The sequence below is a fragment of the Triturus cristatus genome, chromosome 10, assembly GCF_964204655.1.
Source record: "Triturus cristatus chromosome 10, aTriCri1.1, whole genome shotgun sequence".
Taxonomy (NCBI): Eukaryota; Metazoa; Chordata; class Amphibia; order Caudata; family Salamandridae; genus Triturus; species Triturus cristatus.
This window is the reverse complement of record NC_140593.1, coordinates 1,231,136,375-1,231,155,104: the sequence shown is the minus strand read 5'-3', so window position 1 is coordinate 1,231,155,104 and position 18,730 is coordinate 1,231,136,375. Positions and strand designations below refer to the sequence as shown.

The 18,730-nt window shown below is 46.6% G+C and overlaps 1 protein-coding gene across 2 annotated transcripts in view; it reads right to left on the bottom strand.

The window, feature by feature from the left end:
• Positions 1-18,730, bottom strand: part of ALAS2 (5'-aminolevulinate synthase 2) — an 85,871-nt gene that overhangs the window by 8,639 nt on the left and 58,502 nt on the right. For both annotated transcript variants that reach the window (XM_085629830.1, XM_085629831.1), the window contains exons 8-9: positions 15,640-15,804; positions 6,065-6,333 (exon numbers count right to left, since the gene is read on the bottom strand). In XM_085629830.1, coding sequence (XP_085485956.1) covers positions 6,065-6,333; positions 15,640-15,804 — 434 coding nt within the window. The remainder of the gene's footprint in view (positions 1-6,064; positions 6,334-15,639; positions 15,805-18,730) is intronic.

Sequence of the window (18,730 nt, the reverse complement as noted above, 5' to 3'; positions counted from 1 at the left end):
AGTCCGCCGTAAGTTTGTGTGGCCTGGGGCATGTGTGCTCCTGGGCCTGGCACTGGGGAGGCCGTGTGTGTCCAATGGAAGCTACTGCCTGTGCTGGGAGGGCTGGGGCCATGAACCGCACTGTTTCCGGGTGTGTGGCCTGGGGCATGTCTCCTCCTTGGGCTATGCGCTGTGAAGGGCCGTGTGTGTCCAGTGGAGGCCGCTGGGAGGGCCGTGTGTGTCCAATGGAAGCTGCTGCCTGTGCTGGGAGGGCTGGGGTCATGAACCGCACTGTTTCCGGGTGTGTGGCCCCGGGGCATGTCTCATCCTTGGGCTATGCGCTGGGAAGGGCCGTGTGTGTCCAGTGGAGGCCGCTGGGAGGACCCTGTGTGTCCAATGGAAGCTGCTGCCTATGCGGGGAGGGCTGGGGCCCTGCACAGTATGCGGTTGTGTGGGGTAAACCTGTTCTGTAGGAGCTTGCTTTCTGTGTGGGGGCACCGGTGGGACTTTACATGCACCTGGACATCCCCACGGACACTTCCACTGGACAGGCTTATCCACTTCTGCAGTGTGGATTTTAGCTCAGACAATGGCCTGGGACCCTAGACGTGTAACTTGTTAGTGGTGCCTGAAGGGACGGCATTTACCAAAGAGAAGTACAGAGTTTCCTGAAAACAAACAGTTTTTCAAATCGATTTAAGATGCGCGTTTTGGTTTCTGAGAATTTACCGATGAAACATTCCACTCATGCTCCTGTCAGACTAGATCAGCAGAACAAAGACTGCCCTGACGTCATTGTACACGAATCTACTGGGTGGGGGGAAGCGCGACCTTTCACCCGGGGGGAGTGAGGCCTCCAAAGAGTGCCTCGGACATGTCCTTAGGCCCCCACCCCCCTCCATCCTTTGGAGGTGTCTCTACATACAGGCCTTTCTGTTGGGGCCTAGCAACGCGTTCATCCTGCCAGTGCAGACGGCGAGGTCTGTGGTGCCTGACTTCGGCCAGAGTGTGGCCGAGGTACCCACCCTCATGGAAGAATGAGCGGCTCGGCCTGGGCCCGAAGGGGGGGGGTCATGTGCCAGGCAAAGAGGGCAGCATCCCATTTCAGATCCCTCCTTGATTCAGCCAAAAACAGACCCAAAAAACTTTTTGACCTCATCAAAAACCCAAGCTGTTCTCCCCTAACTACTAAGCCCGAGGACTCCACAAAGCAAGCAGCAGATTTTGCTATATCCTTTGATGAAAAGGTCAAAGCACTGGTGGATCAAGTCGCCCACCCCACCCCCTTTGAGCAGCGGAAATCCTTAGTCACCTGGCAATACTTTGACGTCATCTCGGAAGATGACCTCCTCCAATGCATCCTCGAAACCAAACCATCCAACCATTCCTCTGACCCCATCCCTAGCATCATCGCCATCAATTTCTACACCCATACTCTCTCTTACTGGACCGGGCTAGTTAATCTCTTCCTCAGTCAAGGCTCCCTCCCTGTTGCCCTTAAATCAGGACAGGTTACCCCTCTTCTAAAAAGAAACCTCCACTGATGCGAACGACCTCAACAACTTCCGCCCTATCACCAACCTCCCTTTTCTTTCGAAAATCACCGAAAAATATGTTGCGAAACAACTTTCCCTACATATTATGGACAATAATCTCCTCGACTTTTTCCAATCTGGCTTCATCCAAAATTGCAGCACTGAAACATCCCTGCTGCGAGTGATTGATGATGCGCTGCATATACTTGACTCCGGGGAATCGTGCCTTCTGATTCTTCTAGAACTCTTACAGCCTTTGACACTGTTAATCACAACACATTCCTCAACACTCTTCAACAGAGAATGAGATTGGATGGCACAGTGCTTAAATGGTTTGCCTCTTTCCTCTCAGATAGATCCCAAATGATCAAGATAGCTAACAGTCTTTCACCCCCATTTGCTGTAGGTCAAGGCGTCCCTCAAGGTTCTAGCCTGGCACCTCCTCTGTTTAATCTCTATCTGGAACCATTAGGGAACCTCCTAAGCAAAGCTGGGATCCGTTACCATCTCTATGCGGACGACACTCAAATCTACCTCAAGGTGTCTTCCGCACACGATCTCACTTTACTCGACTCTACTCTCAACTCCATCCACAACTGGATGTTAGCTCACCAACTCATTCTAAATCCCGCCAAAACTGAATTCCTCCTCCTTTCGACCTCTCTCTCACCTCCTCCTGTTCAATCGTGGATGGATCCGCTGAACCTGCTCAACAACAAACCCATCATTGTCGACAGCGCTAAATCCCTAGGTGTTATTCTTGACAAAAGACTCAACTTAATCTCCCACATCAACTCCATTGCCAAGAACGCACGGTACCAGTTGCGCCTTCTGTGGGGGATCCGTCGGTTCTTCCCGGAGAAAGACTTAAAAACCTTGGTCCAATCGCTTGTTCTCTCAAGACTGGATTGTTGCAATTCTCTTCTGACGGGCCTCCCCAAATCCCACCTCTCCCCTCCCAAATCCATCCTCCATTCAGCAGCTCGCTTCATTTCAGGGTCTAAACGAAGCAGCCACATCACTCCTATCCTGTCCTCTCTTCGATGGCTTCCGATTGAGACAAGATCTATTTACAAAACTGCCTGCATCACCCACAGAGCCTTGCACCTGTCCTCCCCTCGTTACCTGGCGAATAAATTGAAATTGTCCGGAGGCTCTCGACTCTCTCGTAATGCGGAAAAGCTTCTGCTTGAGCCCCCCCCCCGTCTTCAAAAGGGAAATATCAATGGCGCAATCCTTCTCAGGCAATGCGGTGAGAATATGGAACTCACTTCCCCCATTGCTCCGTGCCACCTCCTCTACCCGGATCTTCAAAGCTGAACTCAAAACTCTTCTCTTCCAAAGACACTTTCAGAACTAATACCTTCATTCTCAGGCCCCTCTAGGAAGTTCGCTCTTTATTGTAAATTTGTATTTTTCCTGTGCATTCCTCGCACCTGCGTGCTGTGTTGGATTTTGTGTTTGTGTACCCTTCATTTTTAGTCTTTGTAATGTTCTATTTTGTACCACTTTTCTCTTGTAACGTAACTTCGGGTAATGTCCGCACTTTATAAAAATGCACTAAATAAATGAAATAAAAATTTTGCATTCAGCAATTTTGATAAGACCCCCTCCCCTCTTCATCGTCATTACTAGCCCCCCCCCCCGTAACCGGGAGCCGCATCCCCCCTCAATCCCTTCTACACATTTTGATACATGCACAACTGCCACCATTGCCTCATGTAACATAACGTTTGCTCTTGTGTTCTGAGTGTCTGCCATTTATTTCAGTATTTTACCTCTACTTGTACTTTGTACGCTTTTGTAACCTGCACACATGTCACTTTCCTCTTGTAACGTATCGTTTGCTACCTCTTGTATTTTGTTTGCTCCTGATACCTGCACAATTGTCACTTTTGCCTCATGTAACGTAACGTTTGCTTTTGTAACATGCTCACTTGTAATTTTCTCCTCATGTAACGTTACTGTTCCTATTGTGAAGCGCTCTGACACCTTCGGGTAAAGTCTGCGCTATATAAAAACGCATTAATAAAATAAATGAATACAAATAAAATAAAAGGTACAAGCTGCCCACAAGGGCCGTCCGGCCCTTACGCAGCAACAAAGGACCACTGAAGCTGACCCTCTTTAAAAAAAAAAATAATAACTGGGCGCGTTTTAGAAATTACAATGTCTGCTTTTCAAAGTGCTAGATGTAAATTATTACTGGTGTCCAAATTAGTTTGTGTCCAACTGTTTGGGGTGTCATTGTGATATAGGCTCCCAACTACATTATAGCCGAGGACAATTGGAGGCCTCCTGAGTGATGCTGAATAATCCTCTCATTCCGTCTCAGTTCGCTGTGAGCTGCTGCCCTCCAGTGGCCGTTTTTGATATACCCATTTTTGGGATTGATTAGGTCTCTCCTACCAGGCAGCAGCACAAGCTTTGAATTACGAAAGATCTTTTATGAGTTTACCAACAACTTTCAGGGGTTGCAGCCTGAACATCGCTTCCCATTGGTTGGTTTTATTGTCACTCTTATTTACCTACTTCTAATCATTAGCTTGCCTTCTTTTTCTTGTGTTTGTTCCTCCCATGCAGCATAGCCTTTTTACCATCCTTTTGATTGGCTGGCTTGCACCCTTCCGCTGGTCACTTTTAGGGAACTACTTTTTAGTTCTTGGTTAAGCACTCCATGGAAGTGCATGTGTTTTCCAGCTCCCTTCCTTGTGGGATTCTCCCCTGCCAAGCTCCCTTCGCTCCGTGTTGCTCTTTCCCGCCTGTGCTGCTCTCTCTCTCATGTGCTTCTCCCCAGCCCCACTCTAGATGTTACTCTCTCTCCTGTGTGCTGTTTGCCCTCTCTTTTGCTTCTCTCCATACCCCACACTACTCCATGTTGCCCCATTCCTTGTGTGCTTTACCTCACATTGTTGTGTTCCTCATGTGCTTCTGTTCCCCTCTTCTCCCCACCCACTTCCCCCTTGTTCCCCACAAGCCACTCCTCCATAGCTCCCTGAACCCCTCGCGGACCGGTGTATATTATTTAGATGTGCTTATTGTTTTGGAGTGCATGGCAGCTGCTGCCGGGTCAATCCTCAGTACAGAAAGTGCTTTCGATATAAATCAATCAAAGGAAATGGCACCCACATCATTCCCCGGGCATATGCATGCATGGTGAAATGCTTGCACACGTCATCACACATGCACACACAAGTGAATCTGTTTTCTTTTTTCTGCTTTTTTGCAGATGTTGCACAGCCTGGGGGGAGTTATTGGATCCCATTGCTACACAACATCCCAGAAACCTTTGGCAAAGCCAGTCGGTTGACAAGACCTATTGGCTTTACCAATGCTTGTTTTTAGGTATGCCTTTAGCCAAGACCTTTTGATTTTAATAAAAATTATGTAAATAAATCTATACATATAGGGGCTTTAAGCGAGCTCTCTTCGCCCGCAGAACTGTTGGTCTGTCATTCCCACTTTTCTTCCCGCCAGTACAGCTTGGGTCAGTGGGTGAGTTCACTTCAAGGACTGACTCACTTCACTGTAAGTGTAAGTGGCAGCATCCTGCCCTTGCACAAGGAGACCCTCCTCACACAAAGTGGATCTCTTTAGTGCCAGGGGCTTCTCTGGTAATGTGTGTCTGTGCCTTTATTTTATGTTTTACTTTTACTTTTAGCCCACGTTTCTTTTTTCTATATTGGTGAGGGCCCAGCAGCTTCCTCAACAATAACTTTTTGCAAAAACCTTAGTAAACAAAAGCATTGACAAAACCAAAGGGCTGGCAGTCTGTGCCAGAAATATTCATTTTGATAATGCTTGCTTCAGTTTTTATATTTTCTTTTGTTTTATTTTTTCTTTTACTCAGTGTTGCTATTGTAAGTTCTTTATTTCTCAGTGTATCATTGTGTTGTGGCTTTGTTTGGCACATTTCCTACACATGTTTTCTCTGAGGCTTGTCTCATCTGTCTCACTCACTCACTCACCCGGATGTGTATGATGTGGCTCAGACACACTCTCTCACTCACCCGGATGGGCATGATGTGGCTCAGACACACTCACTCACCCGGATGGGCATGATGTGGCTCAGACACACTCACTCACTCACCCGGATGGGCATGATGTGGCTCAGACACACTCACTCACTCACCCGGATGGGTATGATGAGGCTCAGACACACTCACTCTCACTCACCCGGATGGGTATGGTGTGGCTCGGACACACTCACTCACCTCGATTGGTATGAGGTGACTCAGACACGATCACTCCCACTCACCCAGATGGGTATGACGTAGCTCGGACACACTCACCCAGATGGGTATGATGTGGCTCGGACACACTTACACTCACTCACCCGGATGGGCATGATGTGGCTCAGACACACTCACTCACCCGGATGGGTATGACGTGGCTCAGACACACTCACACTCACTCACCTGGATGGGTATGATGTGGCTCGGACACGCTCACTCCTACTCACCCGGATGGGTATGATGTGGCTCGGACACACTCTCACTCACTCACCCGGATGGGTATGACGTGGCTCGGACACACTCTCACTTACTCACCCGGATAGGAATGATGTGGCTCGGGCAGTTGATGACGGGCAGGCCCGAGTCCATCAGGAGCTGGCGCATGTGCTTAACATTGCGTTGGTGAGCTCGGCGAAGGGCAAGCCCCTCCTCACTCTTCAGCACTCGCACAGACTCCAGGGCGCCTGCCAGGACCATGGGGGGCAGCGACGTGGTGAAGATGAAGCCAGCGGCATAGGAGCGCACCGTGTCGATGAGGGCTGCCGTGCTGGCCACATAGCCCCCGACACAGCCAAAGGCTTTCCCTGTGGGGAGGAAGGGACATTGATGTTACATGATGTTAGTAAATAACTAACATTTGTAAAGCGCAAACGTTCATCTTGCAGGTATCTTGGCGCTATGACAGTCTTGCCGGATCCTCAACAACAAATACTCTTACTTCTGCATTATCTTTCCTAGCCAGTCCTAACCATGGCGCTTACTACACATCCAAACAGGAATGGGTAGCCACACTGCAGGAGAAGCACTTTGCCTTCCTCTCCCTGTACTCGTGTCAGCGCGTTTCTTTCTCATTTCCCTCCCCCTCCCCCTCCTGGACTTGTGCCCGACTCTTCCCTCTTGAGCGTGAGGAGACTCCAGGTTAAAGTGAGTGCGAGCTGGAGAGAGCCACTCTCTGCCCTCAGCCCTTCTGGCCATGTCTACAGATATTGTGAGAATGACATATGAAGAAGTGGATGTAGGGGTGAGGTAGGTGTCTAGGTCTGCTCCATTTTACTCTCACACATTCTTCTGAGGCTTGACAGTGCTAGGGTGTGGTCTCTTGCAGTGACGCACTCACCAACAGGCTCCAATAGAGATAAAGGGCTCCCTGGGTACACTGTCCCTCTGTCACCTCAGATAGGGACATACAGGGCCTGGAGCCAGCGGTGCCGGAGCTGAAGCACCAACACCGAAGTGCCTCGCCTCCAAAACACTTCATGTCCAGTAGAGTGCAGTGTAGATGTCTGATGTCCTTCATCTCCAGTAGAGCTCAGTATGGACGTCTGAAACCCTTCGTCTCTAGTAGAGCACAGTAGAGATGTCTAAACTCCGTCTCTAGTAGAGCGCAGTACAGATTTCTGAAACCCTTAGTCTTCAGTAGAGCACAGTATAGACACCTGAAGCCCTTCATCTCTAGTAGAGCACAGTATAGATTTATGAAATCCTCAGTCTCTAGTAGATCACAGTATAGACATATGAAACCCTTCGTCTCTAGAGCACAGTATAGGCATATAAAACCCTGTGTCTCTAGTAGAGTAAAGTATAGACACATGAACCTCTTTGTCTCTAGTAGAGCACATTATAGACATGAAACCCTGTGTCTCTAGTAGAGCACAGTATAGACATATGAAACCCTGTGTCTCTAGTAGAGCACAGTATGGACATATCAAACCCTGTGTCTCTGGTAGAGTACAGTATAGACATGAAACCCTGTGTCTCTAGAGCACAGTATAGACATATGAAACCCTGTGTCTCTAGTAGAGCGAAGTATAGACATATGAAACCCTCCGTCTCTAGAGCACAGTATAGACATGTGAAACCCTTTGTGTCTAGTTGAGCACAGTATAGACATATGAAACCCTGTGTCTCTAGTAGAGTACAGTATGGACATATCAAACCCTGTGTCTCTAGTAGAGCGAAGTATAGACATCTGAAGCCCTTCTTCTCTAGTAGAGCACAGTATAGATATATGAAACCCTGTGTCTCTAGTAGAGTACAGTATAGACACATGAAACCCTTTGTCTCTAGTAGAGCACAGTATGGACATGTCAAACCCTGTGTCTCTGGTAGAGTACAGTATAGACATCTGAAACCCTCTGTCTCTAGAGCACAGTATAGACATCTGAAGCCCTTTGTCTCTAGTTGAGCACAGTATAGACATATGAAACCCTGTGTCTCTAGTAGAGTACAGTATGGACATATCAAACCCTGTGTCTCTAGTAGAGTACAGTATAGACATCTGAAGCCCTTCATCTCTAGTAGAGCGAAGTATAGACATATGAAACCCTTTGCCTCTAGTAGAGTACAGTATGGACATATCAAACCCTGTGTCTCTAGTAGAGCACAGTATAGATATATGAAACCCTGTGTCTCTGGTAGAGCACAGTATGGACATGTCAAACCCTGTGTCTCTGGTAGAGTACAGTATAGACATCTGAAACCCCCTGTCTCTAGAGCACAGTATAGACATCTGAAGCCCTTTGTCTCTAGTTGAGCACAGTATAGACATATGAAACCCTGTGTCTCTAGTAGAGTACAGTATGGACATATCAAACCCTGTGTCTCTAGTAGAGTACAGTATAGACATCTGAAGCCCTTCATCTCTAGTAGAGCGAAGTATAGACATATGAAACCCTTTGCCTCTAGTAGAGTACAGTATGGACATATCAAACCCTGTGTCTCTAGTAGAGCACAGTATGGACATATCAAACCCTGTGTCTCTGGTAGAGCACAGTATAGACATATGAAACCCTTCATCTTTAGAGCACAGTATAGACATCTGAAACCCTTCTTCTCTAGAGCCCAGTATAGACATCTGAAACCCTTCGTCTCTAGTAGAGCACAGTATAGATATATGAAACCCTTCATCTCTAGAGCACAGTATAGACATCTGAAACCCTTTGTCTCTAGTAGAGCACAATATAGACATCTGAAACCCTTTGTCTCTAGAGCACAGTATAGATATATGAAACCCTTTCTCTCTAGAGCACAGTATCGATATAAGAAACCCTGTGTCTCCAGTAGAGCACAGTATATTCATATGATACCCTTTGTCTCTAGAGCACAGTATAGATATATAAAACTCTTCATCTCCAGAGCACAGTATAGACATCTGAAGCCCTTCATCTCTAGTAGAGCACAGTATGGACATCTGAAGCCCTTCATCTCCAGTAGAGCACAGTATAGACATCTGAAACCCTTCGTCTCTAGTAGAGCACAGTATAGATATATGAAACCCTGTGTCTCTAGTAGAGCACAGTATGGACATATCAAACCCTGTGTCTCTGGTAGAGCACAGTATAGACATATGAAACCCTCCGTCTCTAGAGCACAGTATAGACATATGAAACCCTGTGTCTCTAGTAGAGCGAAGTATAGACATCTGAACCCCTTTGTCTCTAGTAGAGCACAGTATAGACATCTGAAACCCTTCGTCTCTAGTAGAGCACAGTATAGACATATGAAACCCTTTCTCTCTAGAGCACAGTATAGACATATGAAACCCTTCGTCTCTAGTAGATTACAGTATAGACACCCGAAACCCTGTGTGAGAAGTTGGCATGGCATATGCTGTCCACTAGTTATAGGGACACCTTGCACCAGTCCAATTCGACTCTTAAGGTGATAGGTTAAAAGACAACCTTTAAAGAAAGCTATCCTAGTGGTAGCTGTGGAGAGCAGCCTTCAGGCTAAGTCTTGAAGGAGTGTTAAGCTTATTGTTTTACCATAGATAACCTCTTGAATGACCAAATGAAAGAGTAGTCCTCACAGGTATATATTCAAAATATATGTATTTATTCTAAGAATAATCCCACTAGTCTCTTTATGAGGCTGGAGGTAAAGATACAATTCAAAAAAGCATTGATAGTTACAATAAATAGTACTGGAATCACTGGGCCCCAGGGCGGGACCAAACCATATATTAAAAAAGTGGTATAAGAACCACGACAATTCTACAGACAGTGCCTAGGGCACTTAGGGTCGCTGGCCCCTTACGAAACCACCCAAGGTAGTGAAGAAGGGGACCCTCGGGAGACGCGTGCAGTGGTACAAACTACTGTCGGGATCTCTATTAAACCCTATGGGGAATGTCGCGGTTGGAATTTGCAAGGATCTAGACACTTCTAGGAGGAGTTCAAGTTCAAGAGCTTAGAGTTAAGCTTTTGAGGAGCCCACACCCACGAGAGCACCGAGGTACCACTGTTACCTGCCCTAGGGAAGCCAGGTGCATAGGTCGTTTTCGGTGTCGGGTTGCGATCTCGTTTTCAATGGAAAAATGTGAAGAACTGCTGCTAGCAAGAAACGTCGACGATGTCGTGCAGATTGAAGATGTAGATCTTGAAGAGAAGGACCTGAAAGCAGAGGGGACAGAGTCTGGGTCACGGCACAGTGACCAGGGGGCTCAGGAGAAAGAGCCCTTCAATGTCGGGTGCTTCCAGGTAGAAGAGGAATAGCTTGGATCAGCAGCCACGGGTTCCAGGAGGCATCAAGGAAGGCCAGCTGCTGGAGGGCGACTGTCCCACGAAGGATGAGGGTCGCTGCGGTGTTAGTGTCCGGATTGGATCCACTAAGCCTTGGCAACCGCAACCCACGCAAGAATCAAGAAACTGCTACTGGTGCAGACCCACGAGGTCTGAGCGAGGTCTCCAGCAAGGAGACTGAAGAGCAGGCCTGGAGCAACCAGTGGAGCCCTTGAAAGTGAAGATTGACCTCTGCTAGGGCCCACCAGTCGAGAGACAAGGGACCGCGGGAGGCAGCAATTTGGCGTGCGTAAAGATGTGCCCACGGGTCGCCGGAGCAGGCTAGGGCGTCAATCTTTGGCACAGATGATGCTGAGAGGTTGGCTCAATAATGGGCCAAAGCACAACTTCCCCACTCGTCGGGTTCATTTGCTGTGCAAGAGGTGGCCGGTGTCCTGGGGTATTGGGGATCTCGGCACCCACGGGGTCCACGGTGCTGAGCTTTGCTGTGCACACTCACTGGCCTCTGGGATGCTTGGAAACCCACATCAAGGTAGGCAGAAGTCTTCGATGTCTGTAGGAGCAGCGGAGGTCCAACCGGGTCACTTGCAGTCTTTCAGGTGCCTGCCAAGCAGGGGGGTAACTCCTTTACCCCAAGGGAGATTTCTTCATTCAGCTGTGCGGCAGCAAGTCGAAGGTTCAAGTCTGTGAAGTCCAAGATTAATCTGAGGCTCTGGGGACCCTGCACCCACCTTTATCCAGAGATTAGGGGAGTGTCTAATTCAGAGCCCGCCAATGAGAGTTCAGGCGGGAAAGGGTGGCTACACCCTCTCCCCTTTGTGTGTTTTCCCACTTGGGCAGGGGACAAGATGCCCCTGAACCGGTTTGAGGCGGTGTATGCAGAAGTAGGCACTGGAGAAGCCTACGTGCAAGTTTGAAAGACATCCTATGGTGCACCCACCCAGTTCCAATGCACATAGTCTGTCTGGGGAGGTGGGAGCACCTCCCTGCAACAAAATCCCTAATGTCCAGCTGCCGTGGCTGGAGTTCTGCCCAGCAACAGGCAGCCAGAGTCGTGTGGGTGGCGGGTAGCATCCATTTTGTACTATGTGTGCACTTTTAAATTGGTGTCTAAATTCGGCCGCTTTTACCATATCACCCCTCTAGCAGGGGGGAATCATGCCCTCACTCCCATGGTTGGATTGGGGGTATGATTCCTACATGTTTGACACCAAACACTACATGATTCTGTGCAGCCACTCTCAAGTTATCACGCTATCGCGATTACTTATAATGCGGTTAAGAGTATATGGTATGGCTGCACTGCAAACAACCTTGTACTAGTTTTAACAAAGGTTGCAGAGAGGCCCTACTCAGGTAGGGGTCCTCCCTCACACATACCTCAGCACCCTGCCTTGTAGGATTAGCAAGGCCTGCCTTAGGGGTGACCTATGAGAGTATATGTGTTGTAATTAAGTGGGATACAGGGTACCTATATCCCTGTAAGGGGTGCCAGCACCACCTTACCCAGACTACAGTAGTGGTCTGGTGGTGTCAGGTGGTAGGGCTGTCCCAGGGTGGCACAATAAGTGCTGCAGCCCCTGGTAGGCCTCTGAGGGGCCCATGCCCTGGGTACCTAGGGTACCATCTACAAGGGCCTCATAGGGTCCTCAGTATCCAATTGGTATGTACCTAGGGTACACACATCGGTTTAGAGAGGGAGCAGATAGGCTGGGGTCCTGGATAGCAGGGCCACAGCCTGGCTAGAGTCAGAAACCATTCAAATACCAGGAAAAAAGTTGGGGCAACCATATTGTCAGATTCCACCTTCCTACACCCTGTGTCTCTAGCAGAGCACAGTATAGACATATGAAACCCTGTCTCTAGCAGAGCACAGTATAGACATATGAATCCCTTTGTCTCTAGTAGAGCACAGTATAGACATATGAAAACCTCCGCCTCTAGAGCACAGTATAGACATATGAAACCCTCCGCCTCTAGAGCACAGTATAGACATATGAAACCCTGTGTCTCTAGTAGAGCACAGTATAGCCATATGTAACCCTCTGTCTCTAGAGCACAGTATAGACCTATGAAACCCTCCGTCTCTAGTAGAGCACAGTATTGATATATGAATCCCTGTGTCTCTAGTAGAGCACAGTATAGACAGCTAAAACCCTTCATCTCTTGTAGAGCACAGTATAGACATATGAAACCCTTTGTCTCTAATAGAGCACAGTATAGACATCTAAAACCCTTTGTCTCTAGTAGAGCACAGTATTGATATATGAAATCCTTTGTCTTTAGTAGAGCACAGTATAGACAGCTAAAACCCTTCATCTCTAGTAGAGCACAGTATAGACATATGAAACCGTTTGTCTCTAATAGAGCACAGTATAGACATCTAAAACCCTTTGTCTCTAGTAGAGCACAGTATAAATATATAACCCTTTGTCTCTACTACAGCACAGTATAGACATATGAAACCCTTCATCTCTAGTAGAGCACAGTATAGACATATGAAACCCCCTGTCTCTAGAGCACAATATAAACATATAAAGCCCTCCGTCTCTAGAGCACAGTATAGACATATGAAACCCTTAGTCTCTAGTAGAGCACAGTATAGACATATGAAACCCTTCTTCTCTAGAGCCCAGTATAGACATCTGAAACCCTTTGTCTCTAGTAGAGCACAGTATAGATATATGAAACCCTGTGTCTCTAGTAGAGTAGAGTATACACACATGAAACCCTTTGTCTCTAGAAGAGCACAGTATGGACATATCAAACCCTTTGTCTCTGGTAGAGCACAGTATAGACATATGAAACCCTGTGTCTCTAGTAGAGCACAGTATAGACATATGAAACCCTTCATCTCTAGTAGAGCACAGTATAGACATATGAAACCCTTCGCCTCTAGAGCACAGTATAGACATATGAAACCCTCAGTCTCTAGTAGAGCACAGTATAGGCATATGAATCCCTTTGTGTCTGATAGAGCACAGTATAGACATTTGAAACCCTGTGTCTCTAGTAGAGCACAGTATAGACATGAAACCTTTCGCCTCTAGAGCACAGTATAGACGTATGAAACCCTTTGTCTCTAGTAGAGCACAGTATAGAGATATGAAACCCTCTGTCTATAGAGCACAGTATAGACATATGAAACCCTATGTCTCGAGGAGCAATGTATAGACATATGAAACCCTTTGTCTCTAGTAGAGCACAGTATAGACATATGAAACCCTGTGTCTCTAGTAGAGCACAGTATAGACATTTGAAACCCTGTCTCTAGTAAAGCGAAGTATAGACATATGAAACCCTTCATCTCTAGTAGAGCGCAGTATAGACATATGAAACCGTGTGTCTCTAGTAGAGCACAGTATAGACATATGAAACCCTTTGTCTCTGGTAGAGCACAGTATAGACATATGAAACCCTGTGTCTCTGGTAGAGCACAGTATAGACATATGAAACCCTGTGTCTCTGGTAGAGCACAGTATAGACATATGAAACCCTTCATCTCTGGTAGAGCACAGTATAGACATATGAAACCCTTTGTCTCTAGTAGAGCACAGTATAGACATATGAAACCCTGTGTCTCTAGTAGAGCACAGTATAGACATTTGAAACCCTGTCTCTAGTAGAGCACAGTATAGACATATGAAACCCTTTGTCTCTAGTAGAGCACAGTATAGACATATGAAACCCTGTGTCTCTGGTAGAGCACAGTATAGACATATGAAACCCTGTGTATCTAGTAGAGCACAGTATGGACATATCAAACCCTGTGTATCTAGTAGAGCACAGTATAGACATATGAAGTATTTAATCTCAAGTAGAGCACAGTATAGACACATGAAACCCTTTGTCTCTAGTAGAGCACAGTATAGACATATGAAACCCTGTGTATCTAGTAGAGCACAGTATGGACATATCAAACCCTGTGTATCTAGTAGAGCACAGTATAGACATATGAAGTATTTCATCTCAAGTAGAGCACAGTATAGACATATGAAACCCTTTGACTCTAGTAGAGCACAGTATGGACATCTGAAACCTTTCATCTCTAGTAGACACATCACAGACATCAGAAGCTCTTTATCTGTAGTACACATTTTCACACCTTCGTCTGTAGTAGAGGCAAGTACTTCCATCTGAACCACTTCATCACTTCTAAAGCGGATAATTAATGCTTTGTCTTTAACAAAGAGCTACATAAAAATCTTAACCCCTTATCACGAGCACTGATCAGTCCTGACTCCTTTATCTCAAGCACAGTTAAGTGTTACTACTACAACCCCTGTGTCTCTGGACGAGCAGAGTATTGTCATCGCAATCTCGTTGTCTCTACAAGATCACAACATTGAGGTCATAACCACCTCGTCTGTAGCATGGTATCGGTTACTTAACCCCTTCTCTACCACAGCACATTATTAACATCCTACCTTAGTCTCTAGAAGGGCACAGTATTAATGTAGTTCTTTCATCTCTTGCACAGTATTAACACCATAACCCTTTCATTTTTAGCAGAACACAGTATTAACGTAGTCCTTTCATCTCTTGCACAGTATTAACATCATGACCCTTTCATTTCTAGCAGAGCACAGTATTAACGTAGTCCTTTCATCTCTTGCACAGTATTAACATCATGACCTTTCATTTCTAGCAGAGCACAGTATAAACATAGTTGTTTCATCTCTAGCATAGTATTAATATAACCCTTTCATTTGTAGCAGAGCACAGTATTAAGATAGTTCTTTCATCTCTAGCACAGTATTAACATAACCCTTTCATCTCTATCAGAGCACAGTATTAATATCATAACTCTTTAATTTCTAGCAGAGCACAGTATTAACATCATAACCCTTACATTTCAAGCAGAGCACAGTATTAACGTAGTTCTTTCATCTCTACCACTGTATTAACATCATACCTCTATCTTTAGAACAGCACTGCTATCCTTATCTCTTCATCTCTAGAAGAGCACGGTGTTCCCATCTTAGCCCCTTTGTCTAGGGTAAAGCACAGTACAGTATTGTTGTCTTAGCCCCCATGTCTTATGCTGAGTGCTTAATAACCACTTGTCTCTAGTTGAGTGATATGTCTTTCAACCACTAGCTTTTTAAACCGTCACTTTTTCTCAATTTTGCTGGTTTTATGCCACTGCGGATGGGGCTATTAAAAAAGTGGCAAAGTTACCCAACAATCTATTGCCTTTTGCCGCCTGGTAGGGTGGCAGCAAGATCTGTGACTTGTCAGGTGGTGCCCAACAGGTCACTGATGCTGCTCCAGCTGTACTGTCCTTCAGAAGGCACTGGCCTGTCCGACATCAGTCGCCACGGGCGCTGCCACCTCTGGGAGCTAACGCAATAGGCCATCGGTCCCTACCCAGCGTTCCAGAAATGACGTCCATCTTCTGCATGACTCCGTCACGCTCGCCGACCCCGGCTCCGTGCGTGCCGTACAGTCCCACAGCGTGCACCTCGTCCACAAACGTGATGGCTCCGTACTTGTGAGCCACATCGCAGAGCTCCTCGAGTGGGCAGATGGCCCCTGTGAAAGTGGAGAAAAAGAGACCGGATCATCAGGCAGGCATGTGTTTGAGAGATATACGGCCGTCCGTCTGTCCGTTAAACTGACGTTATAGTTAAGTATGGTAATAAGATCTTAGCTTTCGTTAAAAACATTGAAATGCACTGGAGAAAAATCAAAAGTTTAAGTAACATTATAGTTAAAAAATGTAATGAGATATAACCTAACATTAAAAAAACAAAAAACACTTAAATTAGTTATAGTTCCATGAGCTAACTATAACTTGCGCCCCCGGTCATCAATTGCTGAGGACTGCACATATTACATCACTCGTGACATGCTAAATGACATCTCTGATGAAATCTCAAATTACATTATTGATGACATCACTGATGACATCTCAAATTACATTATTGATGACATCACTGATGACATCTCATATTACATCATTGATGACGTCACTGATTACATCATTCAACCTACTGCTCCTCAAATTACTCTATAAACCCATGGATCATTTTAGAAAACAAAGTAGGTAGCAAATGGCCACAAGCATACACAGCTGTAGAGTGTCTGTCTGTCCATGCTGGTGTGTACAAATTCGGAATAATGTAGTCCTTGAGACAAGTCGGACTCGGTATGGTAAAAGTTATATGGTGCGCCGTTTAACTGCCACTAAACCTTTAAGTACAAACAGAACTTTGTTTAAAATAGGGAAAGACTGAGTGCAACTGGTGTGATTTGCAGACTACGTCACTTATAGGTTGTGGCTTAAATCAATGTAATGTTGCCAAAATATGTGAGAGAAACTAAAGCATATCCTTACAATACATTATTCACCTGTGGATTTCTGTGCGCAGCTGCCGAATAAAGAGATGTCTTGTGGTACTATTGACAATTTCTATGTAACTGGAGATTTATATGTTGTATGTATTTATTCCCGGAAGTCCAGAGAAAATCTTTTGAAGAATGTATAATTTAGTGGTGACTCACAAACGGATCTAGTTGCATCATAATTGTAAGCGTTGTTCTAACAGTGCACACCATTATGCCTATTTCAGGACTATATGTGAGTTATTTTTACAAACTTTGGAGGGTTGTGACTTGGTTTTGCAAGCCTTGTCAGTGACGCAAGCATAGTAGTAAAGCCGTTAACTTAAAATTCTATGTCAGAAGAGGTATTTAACAAGTGCATCTTATTAAAGTAAATAATCATCAAACACTTTCTTGAGCGATATTCAAAGTTTAATCCCTTCCCTGCTCATGACGGAACCACTCCGTCATGAGCCACGGTCGCGCTGTGCTCATGACGGAGTGGTTCCGTCATGCCGCGGCCGTTGGCGGGCGCTCCGCCCACGCGGCGCCTTTTCCCCGCCTGTGCGGGCGTGTAGCGTAAGTGGGCGGCGCCGTGACGGAACCACTCCGTCATGAGCACAGCTCGCCCGTGACTCATGACGGCGTGGTTCCGTCATGAGCACAGCGGCGCCGCGCTCACCGAAAACCCATCCAGCGTCGCGGCGGAATTCGCGCCGCGGCGAAGGGGTTCATAAATTGCAGGTCGCATTGAAGACTACGGAGACATTGTTTGTTATGCACCATAATCCAGTACAAAAGAGCAAAATCTCTGCTCCGTGGAGCTGCTTTCACACCTATGCTTCATAACCCGGATGTTGCACAAAGCTACGGACATTACACTACTGAGGTGACAGACAATGGGGTCTAAGTATAGCACAGTGATACCTTTCAGTATGAAAAGCATACAGCAAAGAGTCCCATTCATTGGATGACATAATCTGTGACATCATCAATGATGTAATTCGAGATGTCATCAGTGGTGTTATCAATGATCTCATAGAACATGTCATGAGTGATGCAATATGTGAGGTCATAGGCAGTGCAGGTTCAAGTTATAGTTAGCTTACTGAACTACAACTGGTGAATTATAGTGTTTTTATTGGTTTTTAAAGGTCAGTTTTTATTCCAGTACACCGCCTAAATATAGTGTCACTTTAACTTTAGTTTGTTTTCAATGAATTTCTAATGTTGCTTTAATGTAAATTAATATCTTATTACCAAACCTAACTCTAACAACACTTTATCCTTTTTTTCGTTGAATTTCTTTTTTTTATTTTTAAAATTTGAGGTAAGAACATATTGCCATACAAAAGTATAATGTCGCTTTAAACTTTGTTTTTGGCAATAAATTCCAGTTTTTGAAAATCACATTCAGCCCAGATTCCATGCTGTGTGCAACGGAGGTTTGCGGCAGGCATTGCGCCACTCCTGCTGCGGGCAAACAACCCCTCAGTGCGCGGCCCTCAGCTATGTGCAGCCCTGCATTGGCCTTGTGCCCAGACCACTGCAAGCGGCACCACCGCTGCTCCTGCCTGAACAGTGCCGGTTCGCCACATGTTCCTCTCGTCCACCCTCGGTTGTCAGCTTGCTGCCCCTGCCCACCTACCCTCGTTTGTCAGCTTGTTGCCCCTGCCCCTCCCGCCTACCCTCGGTTGCTCCTGCCTGAACAGTGCCAGTTTGCCCCGAGTTCCTTCTGCCTACCCTTGGTTGTCAGCTTGCTGCCTCTGCCTCTCTCCCCTTCCATCGGTTGTCAGCTTGCTCCCCCTGGCTCTCTCTCCTACCATCGGTTGTCAGCTTACTGCCCCTGCCTCTCTCTCCTACCCTCTGTTGTACCTTGCTCCCCGCCCCTCTCTCCTACCCTCGGTTGTCAGCTTGCTGCACCTGCCTCTCTCTCCTACCCTCGGTTGTCAGATTGCTGCCCCTGCCCCTCCCACCTACCCTCGGTTGTCAGCTTGCTGCCCCTGCCCCTCCCACCTACCCTTGGTTGTCAGCTTGCTGCCCTTGCCCCTCCTGCCTACCCTCGTTGTCAGATTGCTGCCCCTGCCCCTCCCACCTACCCTCAGTTGTCAGCTTCCTGCCCTTGCCTCTCCCA